Raw genomic sequence first — 18,582 nt, 5'->3', positions numbered from 1 at the left:
CAGATCTCCTTCTAAAATCATTTAGTGCCTATCTCTTCTTTCTGTTGCAAATTAGAATAAGATCCAACTCCATAATTAAACATCGTGGAGAGAACTTGAAGTGAACTGTGGAAAATAAAAGTGAGGGTCCACTTGAATCTTAAGACACTTTTTAAATTTGGAGAAGTGAGTACTTGTGGTGTCCACGTGCGAGTGAGCGTGTGTGAATTACTCAAGGAACTGCATACTCGAGTCCCTCTGCCATCACCCATGAGTATTTGTTTTTATTATAATAATGCAGACTGTTTTAGTAAAATGGTTTCCTTTCAGTAATATGAGTAAAGGTGAAGATCTTAATGAGGTCTTTGGGGAGAAAAGGATGTGGAGTACAACTGAGGAAGGGTAAATGTGAATAAATTATGAATGAAGCAGAGCGGGCAAGTCTTTACAAATATTGTGACAACTATAAAAAGTTTATTGTTCTCTGAGGAATAATGGCCATTAAGCCAGTAACACTAGCTGCTTGGGTGGGTGGTACTTCTTGCTGTTATACTTTGAAACTGCTGCTCCTAGGGGTATGGCCACGATGCAGTGGAAATGCATGACATGTTTTTTTTTCTCCACAATATTTTTATTTAAATTTGTAACACCATAAAATGCAGCCTTTTACATTGATATAATAAATTTATATAACACAATATACACATATATACTGCATTATGCATGATATGTTAATAGTAAAAGAGGATAAGGAGGGTTAAGGTTTTGGTGCAACTTGAGCAAAATAATGTGTTTGATTTAAGAGTCAAGGGTCAGTCTTTCTTTCTAAGATTGTTATGATGATGATGTGATCATGAACATTGAGGACAATGTAGTTCCAGACATAGCAATGTAATTAAGCATAAAACAGAGGAAGAAAGACACTTCACAGATATAAAATCAGTACAGTATGTGCTTATTCTGTTATTTGGCAAGATATTTCTTTATTTGTTTTCTATTTTTTTTATTTTTTTTTAATCTGGTTATGGACGGTAGATATAATATCTCTGGGCGGAGAACTCCAGAGTGCTACTGACGTATATAACAGTACATTTACGAAAATGTGTTCTTTGAGCCGGGATTGTGATGACACCGGAGGCTTCCTTGTCATGTTCCTAGACACCTGTTGTTATGACAATATTGTCTAGAGTTTAGACCAGGACAGTGAGCTATCAATAGTTACGCCCAGAAGTTTTATTGTGTTTACTTTTTCAATATCTGTGACGCCAGTTTAACAATTTTGATTGAGAGACGTTGGCCAAAACGTGTCGGGATCCAAACACAACGGACTTTTGTTGGAAACATTTCACGTCAACTTGTTGCTCTCAACCCACTTGTAAGTACGTATATGATTTGTCCTTTGGCCTTTAAGTGCTGCAATGTATCAATGGTAACCATTTTAACACGCCTCTTTAACTTGTATAGTATAGTAGTAATATAGCATTAATCTCATTTTCATATTAATGATTTTCAGACAAAAAAGCTGCTCTTTCCCAAATTATTACTGTGGCTGTTCATCATTCATATTTCATAACCCTAAACATAACAGATGTTGGATGTTTACAACCCTTTGGCACCGAATTTCTGCAGTGAATGAAAACATAATATTGCTGTATATGCTTTCCTATAAATGGTTTTTCATCATGAGTATTGATTTTGACGTGTTAATGGAAACTAGCCCTATTAGGCTACACAACTCTGTCAGCTGGGCACAATGCACAATTGTGAAGACGAGATCAACACAAGCTTACCGCAGGGGCGAACAAATGGTTTATTAACCTGTGAGGTCGAGCTGACAATTGGATTCTAAAATGTTATCGTTTTCTATTGAACTGTATTGTATAATATGTGTGATTTTATTTTGCATATTGATGGCAGATTGCATGTATTAAGGAAGTAAAAGTTTTTGGTTAAGAGACAATTTTAAAGTCAGAGCTTACAAGTCTTTCCTTCCTCTTTTCCCTCACTGTGGTTTTAGTAAGCTTTTTGTAATGACTCACTGCAGCTGTCTTAGTAGCACTATGACAATATGACTTCAATATGTCATATGAAAGATCTCACTAGAGGGAAGACGTCTTCAGTTTAACAATTTTGATTGAGAGACGTTGGTCAAAACGTGTCGGGATCCAAACACAACGGACTTTTGATTGGAAACATTTCAAGTCAACTTGTTGCTCTCAACCCACTTGTAAGTACATATATGATTTGTACCCGTATTATCTTATATTAAAGTGTCACCGTGAAATTCACTTTTCTCTTGAAATATGTTGTAACCGAGAGGTGAAATTATTCACTTCTATTTCAGTTTATGTGTGATCTATTTTTTCTTGAAAATCTTTGCCTTACATTATCTAAGATTTCACTGTAATTGTGATAGACTTGTTTTGTATGCCACTTATTATTATAGAGAGACAAATAAGGACATAAACACAAATACAGAAAATCCTGATGTGAAATAACAGGAAAAGTTCAACCTTGGCAGAAAATTGTGTCTTGATGTCGGACCTAGTTGCTCACAATAGGAAAGACGATTGAGAAAAAGGTTTTAGGGCCTTTAAGTGCTGCAGTGTATCAATGGTAACCATTTTAACACGCCTCTTTAACTTGTATAGTATAGTAGTAATATAGCATTAATCTCATTTTCATATTAATGATTTTCAGACAAAAAGCTGCTCTTTCCCAAATTATTACTGTGGCTGTTCATCATTCATATTTCATAACCCTAAACATTACAGATGTTGGATGTTTACAACCCTTTGGCACCGAATCTCTGCAGTAAATGAAAACCTAATATTGCTGTATATGCTTTCCTATAAATGGTTTTTCATCATGAGTATTGATTTTGACGTGTTAATGGAACTAGCCCTATTAGGCTACACAACTCTGTCAGCTGGGCACAATGCACAATTGTGAAGACGATATCAATACAAGCTTACCGCAGGGGCGAACAAACGGTTTATTAACCTGTGAGGTCGAGCTGACAATTGGATTCTAAAATGTTATCGTTTTCTATTGAACTGTATTGTATAATATGTGTGATTTTATTTTGCATATTGATGGCAGATTGCATGTATTAAGGGCGTAAAAGCTTTTGGTTAAGAGACAATTTTAAAGTCAGAGCTTACAAGTCTTTCCTTCCTCTTTTCCCTCACTGTGTTTTCAGTAAGCTTTTTGTAATGACTCACTGCAGCTGTCTTAGTAGCACTATGACAATATGACTTCAATATATCACATGAAAGAGCTCACTAGAGGGAAGACGTCTTCAGTTTTGTTCTTTATAGGAACGGTGAACAAGGGCAGACATTTCATTTTTTTTTTTTTAAATCAAACTTTATTGGAAACGTAGTTAGCTTTCCGATAACTCAAAAGGCACATTTTATGTCGACTTTTATGGCTGCACAGACAGGCCTTTGTCTAGTCAAGTTTGAGACACCGTTTTTAAAGAGCTCCCTTAAATCTCATATTTGCACAGGCTTTTCAAGTCATTGCTTTTTTTTTTTCCCACTAATTGCTGCAGAGGAAAGGCACCCAAAACACGGCGTACTAGAGAACTGCAATTTACTGATAATCGTTTCAGTGGTCTTGGTTTGTTTTGCCCTCTGTTTAAACACTGGGGAATATCTTGCGTTGCATAATTAGGACTGCAATCATGTATTAAGTACTTGAAAAACATTTACAAAATACCTACAGGAACAACTTTATCTAATTAGGCTGACTCACAATACTGTAAGGGATGTCATTTTTTAGAAAGCATAGTTGTTTTTTAATAAAAGATGCATACCATTTATAAGCATTGGTTGCAAAGGATTTATAGCTTTATCACTGCTCCCTAGCATACAATATACAGAGTGATATAACATCTTAATAGTCAAAGTATCTTAAGTTGACATAATATTAAAGATGATTGATGCTGCCTTGAGGCATCTTCCCTGCTGTGACCTTCAGCTCTTTGGTTATATTGACACTGATGTTAAACATTGTTCACAGGGGTGATAACATCAAGTGATATGGAGTCAGGATTGAGACAGCACAGAGAGAGAAACCGGATTACTTTGTTTACATTCTTCCTCGGGTTCAAAAGTAGAGGTTGTCACTTAGACTGACCTTAACACTGAGCCTCGAGGGCAACTTCTCAGTCCCATTCAATGAGGCCTTCTGGTTTGAAAGGTAACCTTTGTCCAGGATTTAAATCAACCCGGTCGCAAGAGAAATTGCTGGTATTGTGGGTTTCTGCAAACCACAGGATACACCGAATGTCAACGTTTCTAAACCAAAAATCCGTGTTTCATAAATCTTCAGCCTCATACAATGTCACATGGTTAAACGTGAAATGATTGCTTAGGTTTAGGCAACAAAACTACTTGATTAAGGTTAGAAAAAAGACCATGGTGTGTGTTAAAATAATAACGTGAAAACCGTAACTATGTATAGCGTGAATAAATAACAACTGCCCTTAGCGTACTGTCTTACGTAACGTCACTTAACAAGTGTAACAAAATTACGTAAAGTCTGTTTACTTTTGATTTCACGCTTGACACGAACAGCGTCTCCTGGTTGAAAGTTGTATTGTGTTTGTTCGACCCATCCACCCTTAGTGGACTTTCTCGCTTGTTATACTCGTTATTATACCGCGTAACTTTCAATAAAGGCCGCTCGATATACTACGTCACTTGCCCTGCGCGTCGCTTGTTGTACGTCACTTGCTCTGACCAAATGCAAAAACGTGGACATTCAACGTATCTGGTGTGTGATACCGCCTTACAAGGCACCCCATAGTAATGGTATGAAACGCACCGGACGTTACATTCAATATAAACCCATCCGTGACAACAGTAAACGCTCAGAAAAAGTGTGCCGGCAGTGTGGTGACATACAGTAGTTTCAACGTTCAGTTTAATTTTCACTTTACAAACGTATTAGTTTTAAGTCCAACCATGTTGTTTATTCAAACATAAAGTAAAGCCAAGGGTAGCTGTGATGGAATTTTCCATCAATTACTCTCTTATTGGTAGAAAGGTCAGAGTGTTTGTCAGAGTGTCCCTCTGTTGACATTATTGGGTTGGAGTCCTGTCTAGAGGAGCCACCGTTATCTGTACAGCTGTGCCTGTAGTGGAGACCGTAGAGCCAGTCGCTAGGGCAACCAGGGTTAGAGATGCCAGAGGAGCGAAGTAAGTCAAAACATGATAAGGGGTAAGACACTGAGCACCAGGGAGGAAGGACAGAGTTGTGAGGCCTTCACGCAGAGAGCATCTATTGTGGAGACCTGTCAATTCTCCTTGATCAAGCTTCAATAAACCTTCTTTTGTAAGACATCATCAGCTCCGGACCTCTTCCTTCCAAAGTTAACTTGTGTATCAATTATTCCATCACAGTAGCTATAGTGATTTTGTTGCGTAAACCTAAAGTGACACCAAGGGCTGTGACAAAGCGGTAATACATGACGAGTTGTGATGAGAACGTGTTGATAGTGCCAACATTTGTTCCTGTTGACTGGGCAGAAATAGAAAATCGTATTATGCCAACAGTAGCTCACATTGACACACTTCAGGTTATATAATTGAATGTGTTTTCAAGCCTCTCTATTCAAAAAACATATAACAAATCTACATATCCTCATATATCCAAATGTTCCAACCAATGTTTTTCAAAGAAAATTGCTTAAATAACTTTCTGAGTACCTTATTTACTTTCTGAGTCTGACCGCAGAAACTGGATCAACTCCAAGTGGACATCTGTCACACTTGTTCTGCTTATTCAACAAGGGGAACGAACATGCTTGTTGCGTTTGTTGTGCAAATTGATCGCTAAATATTCACGGCACATGAGTGACGCTGCCTCAATCTGTGATCCTGTCTAGCTGCTGCTGAATTTCCATGTGTTCCCTTACAAAAACATCCAAATGTGAACAATACACAAATCAATTCAGAGATTGTGTGTGTTTTACTTCACATTTGAATGGATTGGTGCTAGCACTTGTTTACTTTGAAAATGTCTGGGCTCTTTGCTGGAGATAAATTAACCATTCAACCATCAATCTGATTTTACTCAGCTGGAGAGTCTGGACACGAAACATCTGCATGCGTGATGTAATGCTTGCAAAGCCTCCTTAGGCTTTGATATGATACCAACACTGTAACCACTCTGCTGAGTAGAAATATAAACATGGATACACCCTTTTCAAAACTTTCTGAGACATATTTCACCTGAGAAAGACCTGCATTCAAAAAAGTCTACTCCTATGCATTTGAATGTTGGAACTAACTCTACTGGATGTAGTTTATATGTTGTCGTATTATGCTTTCAGCAACATGCTGCACTAAATATGCACAAAGAGCTTCCAGGAAGATGTGTTGTCTTTTACAACTCGTTCCCTCGGGCTCCACTGAGACACAATGGCTTGTTGCTGGATGAACAAATACTTTATGTGCTGTGACGTCTGCAGACTGAATGTTCTTTGCTGCTATCAAACCCCCTGTGCATCCCACTTTTTCCTGTCAGAATGTGTCACAACTGGTCTGTACTGTTGTGAAAATGATGTGCAGATTTGCAGCGTGACTCAGGATGTTTTATATGCACTACTTGTGGCAGTATTTGTTTTTTTTATGTAATGTACAGTTTGCATTAGCAGGAGCCGTCATCTAACGGAACAAAGACAAATAAGTCATTAGGGAGTACACTTGCTTTGTTCTAATGAGCAGAGAGCCGAATACACTACTTCCCCATAAATTGGCTGAAATTGTTTCTCTAAACTCAAAACGTGAAAAATGAACCTGCCCTGTTACAAGTCACAAAATGATAAAGCGCCATCATCTATGGAAATGTTGCAGGGAGTTAATGGTGTGCTACATTGCAGCCAGTGACATTAAAGTTTGGTGTTCTTTAGAATATAAATGAGTCCCTAAGTGCAGAGCCCAACTGCACATATTAGCATTATTATAAAAGCAGAGAATTTCTCGATGTGCCTGCGTGCGTTGCTGCCTTCCATGCCTTGTTTCAATTAGTTCCTACGTACTTCGTGGCAGATAAGTGGCATGTCAGTTTGACCTGGTTTAATCCTGTGAAACTGTTTCTCCTTGTGTCATTAATTCAACTCAGTGAGTCCGGGTGACTATGACCTGACATCAAACACACCGCTCTGGTACCCAAAGACAAGTGACGAGGGGGAAGAACTACACTTGACTCGCCGTCCTATACTTGTGAGCATCCTTCTGTTATAAAACTGGATTGTGTGTTTTCACATGATAATTTCCCATAATGCGTTGCTGCACTTGTCTTGACACATTAATCAGCATCACACAGAGAGATCATATCAAATCTCCACATTCTTTCCCCCCTCCCAGTGAGGGAAACATCTTCTCTTTGAAGGCCTAAATCTCTTTATCTAACCATCTTCCCTTTTTTGTCCTGTCAACTGATTGTGACAGTTTGAGGTAAGCGCTAAATGCAAACTGTGATCAAACAAACCGTTGAGCTGAAATTGTCAGAGTTCTCTCTGATCTCTTGGTTAAGAGTTTTCTTCTGTTTTTTTCCTCAATATGAATTGATTAAATTAAAAAAAACATTTCTGGAGTCATTAAGAAAACTATCCATCCATCCATGCAGCCTATTTGTATCTATCAATCCATTCTTGTATCAGTACTGCTTAACATGACTGTGTGTCTTTCAAATCTAAACACAAAAAATGTATCTATTTTGAGCATTGAATACGTAACTGTCCCTCCCCCAAAAACTAATAACTAACATATTAACATATAATATGTAACTGAGGGATGACATTGCTGAACTTTGTTCTGAGATGACCGTACACTACCAGCAGCAAATATGATTAACGGAAAGTGGTCTGCTTGGATGTCTGCGGTTGACTTCATTTTCCATTTTACCTCCTCAGTCCACCCCAAGAAGCAAAAAACAAGTTTCTATCTTGTACTGAAGTTGCAATGGCTTCAACGGAGGAAAGTGATGCATTCGATAATCGTGTATTTGATGTAAGTACAATGACTTAATCCTGTAAAATATGCCATGTGTTGGCATTTTAAGTAATCTTTCAGCATCACCAGGCACCCGTAAGCATTCAGGAGAGAAACTGCTTTTGATTCTGGATCTTGTTAAATAGCGGGAATTGCACTTCACAGAGTTCTGATTATTCCTGCTACACAGTGGGTTCAGGATTCAGAGAAGTGGGAACAGTTTAGGTTAGTTTCTAAAAAGTTGTGCAACTTTTGCTGAAATTCGCTCAAAGTTCACACAGCCTGCACCAATACAGAAACACAATGACAGAGATGTCTATCGGTTGACTATGGTCTCTATCTACCTGAAATGTCCGTTTTTATATGGTGCTGCAGATGGATTTCAATGATCAACAGAGAAAAAATGGGGGAAAGACACATGGACGCAGCCGTGAGACAGAGGAGGACAGAAATAAACCAACCTACTGTGTGACTGATGTTCCCCCCTGGTACCTTTGTATTTTTCTGGCCGTTCAGGTGGGTGTGACAAGGATTTTCTTGGATGTTGTGGCTGTTGAACCCACATTGTAATTGGGGCAATACAAACTACATGTTAAAATGTTTTAGGCTATTGGTAATGACGTGCATGTCTTCTTCATAAGTAAGTCTGCAGTTAAAGGGACAGGCCAAACTAGAATTACCGCCTCGCGGTTGTGTGCCTCTGCCAACCAGTCTGTCCAAAATGTCATCATTTTATCCTATTAGACATTTGTATGAAATAATCAGCATATGACTTCTTGAGTTATGGCCAAAAAAGTGTTTTGTGAGGTCATAGTGACCTGAACCTTTGACCACCAAAATCAAATTAGTTCATCATTGAGTCCAAGTGGACGTTTGTGCCAAATTTGAAGGAATTCCCTAAAGGTGCTCCTGAGATATCGCGTTCACTAGAATGGGACGGACGTACAGTACATACGGACAACCCGAAAGCATAATGTCTCCAGCCACGGCACATATATTCTCTAACACTGATAAATAACATATGATTAATGGTGGTAATCAGTTCGCACTGCTGTGACTGGTCTGTTTTGGCATGTCCCTTTAACTGCATAATGTAACTGTCTATTACTCTAAATGCAGACTGTTTTTATCAACCCAGAGAAAGAAGATACTGTATGTGGTATAGACCAGCATTCTTAATGTGTTCAGTGTTTGTAGGTGTCATCAATGCCGTCAATTCTTCATTCTCATCACTCCTCCTCTCCTGTGCAGCATTACCTGACAGCCTTCAGTGCGATGACCTCTGTCCCCCTCATTCTCTCGGAGGGGCTGTGTCTGCAGCACGACAGCCTGACCCAGAGTCACCTCATTAACACCTTTTTCTTCTCCTCTGGCCTGATCACCATGCTGCAGGCCACCTTCGGTATCAGGTCAGAATGATGGTGCTAGTTCATTCTACCACTCTCCATCCTGTAAACGAAAATCGGCAAGATAGTTGAACTTGAAAAACTTTTTACTTTTATTTTCCTAACAAAAGTGAGGACACAGTGACAAACAGCTGTCCACACAGCTTTTTAGCTCATTTTAGCTCATTGTTTTGGTTTCACGCCACATTTTCTTGATGGTTCAGTCACCATGCTCTTACCAAACCATGTCAAGCAGCCGCAAGCAGCTATTCCTGGCAAGAAAAATCTCTGGTAAACCTCCTATTGTATGCTACCAGCTGAGCACTAAATGCGGGACAGACAGACGTAGTTATTGATAGCTTGTGAAGGAATTAAAAAAAAAAAAGAACAGCTATAGACCTAGATATTTTTCTCAGGAGTTGGTGGAGACCAAAATAGAGCTAAAGGGGGAGTGAATCGGCAACATGGGCTTACATTTGCCTGGTAGACAGAAACACATGTGCAGTTGATAACATGTTACTACTACTACTACTGTTTAATATGTAACTTTGAGGTTCATTTTGACCAAATACCTGTAAAACTGATGACATGCCCATCAGCTTCAACTATGGCTTTAGAGCTAGCAATGTTAGCATGTTGACACAGTAAACTAAGATGGTGAACATGTAAACATTATAGGCTATCTCTTAGAGAGGCGAAGTCCGTCCTCTTACAGTGGACCCCATGGGACCTTATTTTGGAAAAAATATGTAGGCTACAGTAGTCAACGGCGAGACAAATATTTTTTTGATTCTGTTTGAATTGCGTCATGAATCACACATATGATGTTTGTCAATTTAAAAGATAATTTTACAAGTCAAGAAATACTCAGTTTGTCGCAGGTTTGTCGTCGTATCATTTAGTTTTGTGTGAAACCGCTCAGTGAACTACATCTCTCGTCTCGCACAACATACGTCACCAACACTAGCTAGCTAGCTAGCTAGCTAACTTAGTTAGCTAGCTAGCATTTGTAGGCCTACATTTGTAGGCCTACAAATGTAACGCTATAACCTAATGTGTTTTATCCAGCAACTTTTGATCTTTTAATCAACCGGGAAGCGAAAGAACGAGCAAAACCCGTTGCTGGTGTGAGTACAACCCTGGTACAAAACACACAGGCATCGTAGCTTCAGAGAGAGAGACGTCACTTACGCGACCTTTGTGTGTGTAGTCTTTCTAAATTTTAAAAATTATGTTTTAAATCGACAAACATCACATGTGTGATTCATGGCACAATTAAAATGGGATAAATATTTGTCTCTCGCCGTTGACTACCGTTCATATTTTTTTTCCGAAAAAAGGTCCAATGGCGGTCCACCAGAAAGGGCAGGACTTCACCTCTCTATAAATCAGCATGTTAACATTGTCATTGTGAGCATGTAAGCATGCTGACGTTAGCATGTTGGCACAGTAAACTAAGATGGTGAACATGTCAACATTATAGCCTATCTGCTACAAATAAGCATGTTAAGATTGTCATTGTGAGCATGTAAGCATGCTGACGTTAGCATGTTGACGTTCGCATGCTGACGTTCACATTTAGTACAGCCTCAGCTTGTAGTATGGCTGTAGACTATAGTCTTTTTACTTTGTAGAAGAAAGTCTCACCCATTATTGTGCATGCTATTTGATATACAATTTTAACTAACCTTAATAACAAAAATAGATTCAATAAGAAGAAAATGAAAAATGTCCATCAAATGCAAGCTAACCAGTTGGATACTGTACTGTTTAGTAGTCTTATACATCAGTAGACGTGGCGTCCTTTAACTGCTTTGTCTCATTCAATGTCTGACAGAGAATCCTTTCTGTTTATGTCACACTTGTAGGCTTCCCATCCTCCAGGGGGCCACATTTGCTTTGTTGACCCCCGCCATGGCCCTGTTGACCATGCCAGACTGGAAGTGCCCAGCTTGGACCCAGAACGCCAGTCTGGTCAACACCTCCTCACCTCTCTTCATAGAAGTGTGGCAGACCCGCATGAGAACAGTGAGCCAGCACATATGCGCATTCACAGATCTGATAGAAGCTTAGCCAACAAAGACGTGAAACAGCACTTCTGTGGAGCTCATGATTAATTCAGCAAAGCTTCTGTAGCTTCCACTCCGGGAAGTAACCAATCATTTTGGTGTTATAGTCTGCCACTCAACCAAAGAGAGAGTGATGACGTTGATGCTAATGATCTTGATTGTTGTGTTCCTGTCCACAGCTGCAGGGCTCTATCATGGTGGCCTCTCTCCTCCAGATCCTGGTCGGTTTCACTGGCCTCATCGGCTTCCTCATGCGCTTCGTTGGCCCCTTAACCATTGCCCCCACAGTCTCTCTCATAGGCATGTCACTGTTCGATTCAGTCGGAGCCACGGCTGGCAGCCACTGGGGCATCTCTGCTATGTACGTAAGCGCTCGCTGCCACGGTGAATGCCTCTTTGCTCAGTTGGAAGGGAAATGTTTTTACCGTGTGAACCGGCAGTGTTTGCATTTAGCACTTTTTCAGGAAGAAAAACACTAACATTAAAAACTGAACTAGCTCTTTTGAAATTGAGATTAGACAAGCTAGATTCTCCTTCAGTGGAGAATGTGTCATCACTGGCCTGTTTCAAGTATATCAGTCTCTAATTTTGCATTATCATGCTAACGACAGTTCTTCTCATACACACAGGACCACAGGGCTGATCATCCTGTTCTCCCAGTACCTCCGTCGCATACCGATCCCTGTTCCTGCATATAGCAAAGCCAAGAAACTGCACACCTCAAAGTTCTATATCTTCCAGTTAATGCCTGTATGTTCTCTGGAAAGTCATTACAATACTCTACGTTATTGATGGCAATGTATATTTTAAAACATTTTTTGTTGTATTTTATGGTTACTCGGAAATACTGACACTGATACTAATATTATATATTCATTAGATTCTGCTGGGCATTGCGGTCTCATGGTTAATCTGCTACATCCTTACCATCTCTGATATCCTTCCATCTGATCCAGCCAAATATGGCCACCTGGCCCGCACTGATGTGAAAGGAGATGTGGTGAATGAGGCTTCCTGGTTCACCTTTCCTTATCCTGGTAGGTCCACATCACCACTCCTTATCTGTCAGGGAGATAAGGGAAAGTAAGAGGTATAGTGGGTGTACAATCAAATATTCACAACATTGCTGAAAGTATTTAGATGTAGACTTTTCTGTTAGTGAACATGCTGACGTATTTTTGTGGGCAGAGCGTAACTGGAGGCAGAGTAATTCTCTGAACCCGTTAGCTAACGCTGGCTGGGAAGTTTTGTTGGCTTGTTTTTAACAATGGCTGACGAAAATACTGAATAGGTAGTAACTTACTCTCCGGAACCGTGAGTGTTACCTTAGAAAGTTATCATTTCGGGACCAGATTGGCCGACCCCTACACGCGGACTCAATGGCCAGACACATGATAGAGAAACCAAGCGAGCATTGTAGCCTAAGAGAAACTCAGGGTGTATAAATCTTTGGATGCCTGTAACTATCCTGCAGAAAAAGTTGCTATTCCAGCACTGGCATTTTTTGCCTACACTGCAAAGCAACCCAAAAAAGTCAGTCAAAAAGACAGTCTTACAATCTTGGCGAAGCATTTCAGAAATAGAGAGAAAATGAGCACCATCTCTAATATTTAAGCCTTCTGTGTGAGCGGTGAGCTCACTGCTGCGGTGCAGCAGCCGTGATGGCTGAGTCAACACATTCTCACATATTGACGCTTTGTCAGACCACTCGGCGTCACTTTTCGGTCGCAGTAAACACATGTTTAACGTTGTGAATTAAAGAAAAACTCCTGCTTAGGTTTAGGCAACAAAAACACCAGGTTTAGGAAATAACATGGTTGGGCTTAAAATTACTACATTAGTGAAAATGTGACTCGATGTTGTGAACAAGGGACACTAACGAACTGCTGTAACTGCATTATTGTAACGTAAAAGTGAAACTTAACGCACGGGACATGAACAGCGGTGTCCTGGATGTCACCATACTCGCTCCCGGCACACTTTCTCTGAGTGTTTACTGTTGCTGCAGATGGGTTTACATTGTAGTTAGTCAAGACCCGGTGTGTTTCATACCGCCGCTAAAGGGTGTCTTGTGCAGCGGTATCACACGCTGACAGCCGTGACAAAGCCTTGGTTTTTGATGCCCTGGGAATAAGAACGGGCTGGCAGCGGAGGTTAACTGGAGTCTATGCTAAACTGTTGGCAAAAGTTTCTCTTCATCTCTGAAATGCTTCGCTGATATTGAAGCTCGCTACAGCCTCGAATCACAGTTTGTCATCTCAAAGGTATGTAATACAATTTCAAGTTAGAGCCATACTCCTCTAATTCTGGCACCCAACAACACAGCAAGATGACATTTTCCATATATACCTTTGGCCTACTACTACTCCTCTGACGTGATTTGTGTTTGCCTCCAGTCTTTGTTTGGTTTTGCCTCCAGCTAAGATGGTCTATTTATAGACTATTCAATAAACACTATATTGACTCTTCATTCAGGTCAGTGGGGCATGCCAACTGTGAGTCTGGCAGGTGTGTTTGGGATGATAGCTGGAATAATATGCTCCATGGCAGAGTCTGTTGGCGATTACTACGCATGTGCCAGGCTGTCAGGGGCCCCTCCTCCCCCCAAGCACGCCATCAGCCGGGGCATTGGTGTCGAAGGGCTCGGAAGTTTGTTGGCAGGGGCCTTTGGCACAGGCAACGGCACTACCTCATTTAGTGAGAATGTGGCTGCTCTGGGTATCACCAAGGTAAGATATTGACGTCCAACCCTACAGTTTAACCTTCATTTCAAGCGAAACTGTCATATTTCAAACTGTTTGTGTTACAACAGGTGGCCAGCCGAACGGTGATTCTTGTGAGTGGAGCTTTCATGGTTGTGGTAGGGATGCTGGGTAAAATCGGAGCCATCTTCACCACCATCCCCACCCCTGTGATGGGGGGGATGTACCAGATCATGTTTGGAGTCATAACTGCAACAGGAATTTCTAACCTGCAGGTAACATATGATTTGATATTCAGTCAAATTGTTTCCAAATGCTTTGCTACTGTTTCACTGACACTTCTCGTTTTACAGTCCACAGACATGAATTCCTCCAGGAATATATTTGTTTTTGGTTTTTCTTTGTTTTCTGCACTCGTCATTCCAAACTGGATAAAGAAGAATCCTGATTTCGTAGAAACAGGTATCTACCAGGAAATGTTTTCATTACTTTTGAACAGCTTGCATTCAGTCTCGATTAGAACAGCAAGTGATGCATATCGATCTGAAAATATTTTGACTGTATTGCACTCCTATTTTTTCCTCTCTTGCCCTTGGTGTGTAACGCAGGTGTTAAAGGGGTAGACCAAGTGTTACACATATTACTGACCACAAACATGTTCGTGGGAGGGTTTCTTGGCTTCTTCCTAGATAACACAATTCCTGGTAAGCTGAAATGGAAAGTTGTTATTGAATCAAATAGCATTCATGAATGTAAACTGTGCTGTATTATAAAGAAAACTGTGGTCTAATAGTCTTTCTTATACCACTGTCTTAGGGACCAAACAAGAGCGTGGCCTCTTACACTGGGACAAAGCACAACTGGAGGACTCTAGCTCCACCTTGGGAACTGAAGAGGTGTATGACCTCCCCTTTGGCATAACTTCTTGGCTCTCGTCCCGATCGTGGGTCCGTTACGTCCCTTTCTGCCCATGGAAGGGTAACAGATCCGAGTGCAGGTCGGAAGACAATAATACCCCACAGGAGCGGAGGAGTGAGCAACTGCTCGATGGCAAGGAGGTCACTGATGAATTTGCTCTAGCGCTGAGGTAGAGGTGGTGTAATAAAATGAAATAATAAAAATCATATCTTTTTAGGTCACACAGCTGTTTCTAATTAAACAAAGGTCACAGAAATATTGTCTCTGGGATCTTTAAGCTAGCCATCACTGGTTGATAGGTGATTACAGTAAGTTTATGTATTGTTAACTGTCGATTTGGATGTTTAACCCATGTTTTCACTATTCTGGTCTGAATACGCAGAGAGAAATAAAAATACCTGTGAACTGGAGCTCTCACATTCTGTCAACACCAATTAAAAGAGAACCACTAAATGATCAAAGTGTTACTATGTTCCACCGTTACTCTGAAAATCTTCCAATAACTCACAGCCGGTCAACACCAACATATAGACAGAAAACTAGAATAATGCGTTCTTCATTCTCCTCTTTCAAAGGAAATTAAATTTAGCCCATGGATAACTGTATTATCACACAGCCCCTATCTTCACACTGATCTAAGCAGCTGCTTAAAAAGCCACCGCAGCAACCCTCTAGCTGTTATTGTGTTTCCTTTTCCAAAAGCAAACAGAGATAACACATCTATCTTGTCAATCTTTTTCTTTGACCCCCATGCCTTCGTCTCTTTCTCTGTGTATTCATTTCCTCAGCCTCACCAGCTCTTGACAGGCAGGTGGGATATTGCGTAATGCTTTGATCAGTGGAGCCATCCGTTTTCCCCGAGGCCCATTTGGACCACTGGTCAATGGTTGGCTGCACACTCTAATGTTATTTCAGGATGGTACAATAGCACGGTTGTAATTTGCACAAAATCTCACCTTTTTCTCTGGATGTACCTCACTGAAAAAGCGTTACAGAATATTACATTTTGTAAACTGGTGTTGTGGAAAGGGATTTTGCGCAGTGATTCACAATAGGGTTTTATGTAACACTGTGCCGGCGATCTGCATTTCAATGGGAAATGGTAATGATAACTCAGCAATTCTCTGCTCATCAGAGAAGGCTTCAATTTACCAGCACCTCATTTTTTTCTGTCTGTGAGACTTCAGCCTTGAGGAGTTGTTTTTATTTTTCTTACCTCATCAGTCCTCCTCAGCTTTCAGGCATTTTTATAAGATATATTGTTGAAAGCATTCAGACGCCAAAGTTTATCTTTTGGACATAAATATTGCCGCAAATGGAGTTAGGAGAGCAGGGAGAGAGACAAACAGAAGAAATGATGGAGAGAAAGAGACAGAAATTGTGTATTCATGAGCAGTAGATGAGGATCAAATGTGAGAGACTGCTCTACACACTCCCGCTGATTCAAATGCCCACATAAGTAAATATATTTCAGCTGATCTCATTTACGGTACCCACATTCATATGACTGACTTTTATACACTGCAGTGGCTTCATATTACTTCTCTGCCATGTGGGCTGGGATTTCAATATTATCTGCTATTTTTCTATTCTTAGAAAATTGATTTAAGCCAACTTGTTTTTATTTTCTCATCTTTAATGTTTTTATAACTGTTTTAATTATGTCTTAATGTTCTTTTGCACTTTGTCGCAATGTTCTTGAATGTTTATGTAAAGCACTTTGAATTGCCCTGTTGTTGAAATGTGCTATACAAATAAAGCTGCCTTGCCTTGCCTTAAGCATCACAGGGAAAAAAATATGATGTAGAACTAAATACAACTTCAAAAATAAGAAGGATGTATCTATAACTGTTACCCAGCCACTTGTTTAAGGAATCAACTTGAAATGTTTACAATATGTTTGTGCACACACTCTCGGGATATTTTTCAGTTCATATTCAGTATAAGAGTTCTGGCAATATGCTGCAAGAAACTTGGTGTTATGCACTCACACAACCAATGTGTGAGTGCATAACACAGTGGTAGATTATCATAATATAAGTTAGGTTAAGCCTCGGTCTCTTTTAGTGAGCCAGAAGAATCAGGTCTGTTCATTTGCTTGAGCTCAGAGGCGGGAATATCTGATACCTCAGTGCTCGGAAATACTGGATGAATCAGCACACTGAGTTGAAACTGGCTGTCACGATTGAGCGTGATCAGAGGGAGAATATGGTGACTATAGAGAGCTGCAGGAATGAGTGCTAAAACTCGGAAATGAGATAGCATTTTAGCACTTCCGGTTCCTTCGTCTGGAAGTCAATGGGTTTTTAGTTAGATGCTTGAAATAAGGTCTTTGTTTAACACATATGTAACAGATCTTGTTACATATTTGTGAATTGTCTTCTGTGGATTACAACTATTATCTACGGATCTGCTGCGGTACCAATCGGACAAAATTCTGTAAACAAACAGGAGGGAAGTTACAAATGTCATGTGGCCAACAAATCCACAGGAAGCGACCTGTAAATGCGAAATAGATGCACAAATGTGTAGATATCACTTTACATATAAACCTTAAAATACGTATTTACAGAGTAAGTTATGCGTATTTGCAAATCGCCCTGTATTTTTGTGGATGTGACTTTACACAACACAAATACAAAAATACATGTTTGTGGGTAGTGAAATATTTGCGGATCATGGTATACATTTGTGGAATGTCTTCTGTGGGTTACAACTAATAAAGTCCAATAAAAACTTCCATAGTTTACACCTGAAAATTGAGTCACTCGTTTGATCATTAACATAACTCCATTTAAAGCATTATGAAGTTCTTAGGGAGCATTTACATCTAGCCACATAATGAAAGGCTTGCTAACGTGCCACCCACCAAAGAGTCTTAAAACAGAAGCCAGAGAGATTTACTCCTCATCCTGAATTACCTGCCAGCTGTAAACTACAAGTCCCATTCCACAGCAGGAGGATCACACCTCCCATTAGCCTGGGCATAGTGCCGACAGCAAATGTGAGATCCGTGGTAGTCAGGAGGCCCATTTGGGACAAGAGCCTCTGTAAAGGCATCAGCTTTGCTGTCACCAAGTGACGAGTCTTTGAACTGTGCGTCTGTGTACTCAAGCCTTTGCTACGGTTAAGGAAGAGGCCAGAATAAAGGCTTCATTGCCCTCTTGTGGTGAAAAGATATGACATTCATCCAGCTCTATCTGTCTACCTTACAAGAGGCCTTCTATGAATCTCAGCATGTCAGTCACACGGGGCACATGACATGGTAGGAAAGAGAAGAAGTGTGTGCAGTTAGAGGAAACTAAGGAGAAGTTTCTATGTTTCTGTGCTTTACCTAATAAGTTGAATTTTGATGGCACGTTTCACAACTGCTGCAGGCTCGGTGGGGCCGGGAGGCACGTCGACCGTCAGCTCGACGGTGGGCAGACTCTGAGAGGGAAGGTTTGCTGGACGTGGATTTTTGGGCAGATAAGCCGATAGCCACAGAGTCTGATTCCTGTAGAGAAGAAGGATTTTTGTTTTT

The 18,582-nt window shown here is 40.3% G+C and overlaps 1 protein-coding gene across 6 annotated transcripts; it reads left to right on the top strand.

Annotated features, from left to right (window-relative positions):
* Window positions 1-1,987: 1,987 nt before the first annotated feature.
* LOC141756323 (solute carrier family 23 member 2-like) lies at window positions 1,988-16,009 on the top strand. Of its 6 annotated transcripts, none has more exons than XM_074615962.1 (14): window positions 1,988-2,210; window positions 7,114-7,214; window positions 7,918-8,003; window positions 8,361-8,501; window positions 9,237-9,394; window positions 11,239-11,398; window positions 11,619-11,800; window positions 12,069-12,189; window positions 12,320-12,476; window positions 13,915-14,168; window positions 14,252-14,416; window positions 14,495-14,603; window positions 14,750-14,845; window positions 14,958-16,009. In XM_074615962.1, exons 3-14 carry the CDS (start codon window positions 7,956-7,958, stop codon window positions 15,230-15,232), a joined length of 1,866 nt encoding a protein of 621 aa, XP_074472063.1. In that variant the 5' UTR covers window positions 1,988-2,210; window positions 7,114-7,214; window positions 7,918-7,955; the 3' UTR covers window positions 15,233-16,009. The 6 variants fall into 6 exon arrangements, with proteins under 6 accessions (XP_074472063.1, XP_074472062.1, XP_074472064.1 ...); XM_074615963.1 differs by having other exon boundaries at window positions 2,014-2,206; XM_074615961.1 differs by lacking the exon at window positions 7,918-8,003 and having other exon boundaries at window positions 2,012-2,210.
* Window positions 16,010-18,582: the final 2,573 nt, after the last annotated feature.

This window comes from Sebastes fasciatus, chromosome 18, assembly GCF_043250625.1.
Source record: "Sebastes fasciatus isolate fSebFas1 chromosome 18, fSebFas1.pri, whole genome shotgun sequence".
In the NCBI taxonomy this organism is placed as follows: domain Eukaryota; kingdom Metazoa; phylum Chordata; class Actinopteri; order Perciformes; family Sebastidae; genus Sebastes; species Sebastes fasciatus.
Note: the sequence above shows the minus strand (reverse complement) of the source record. Positions and strands in the feature narration are given on the sequence as shown.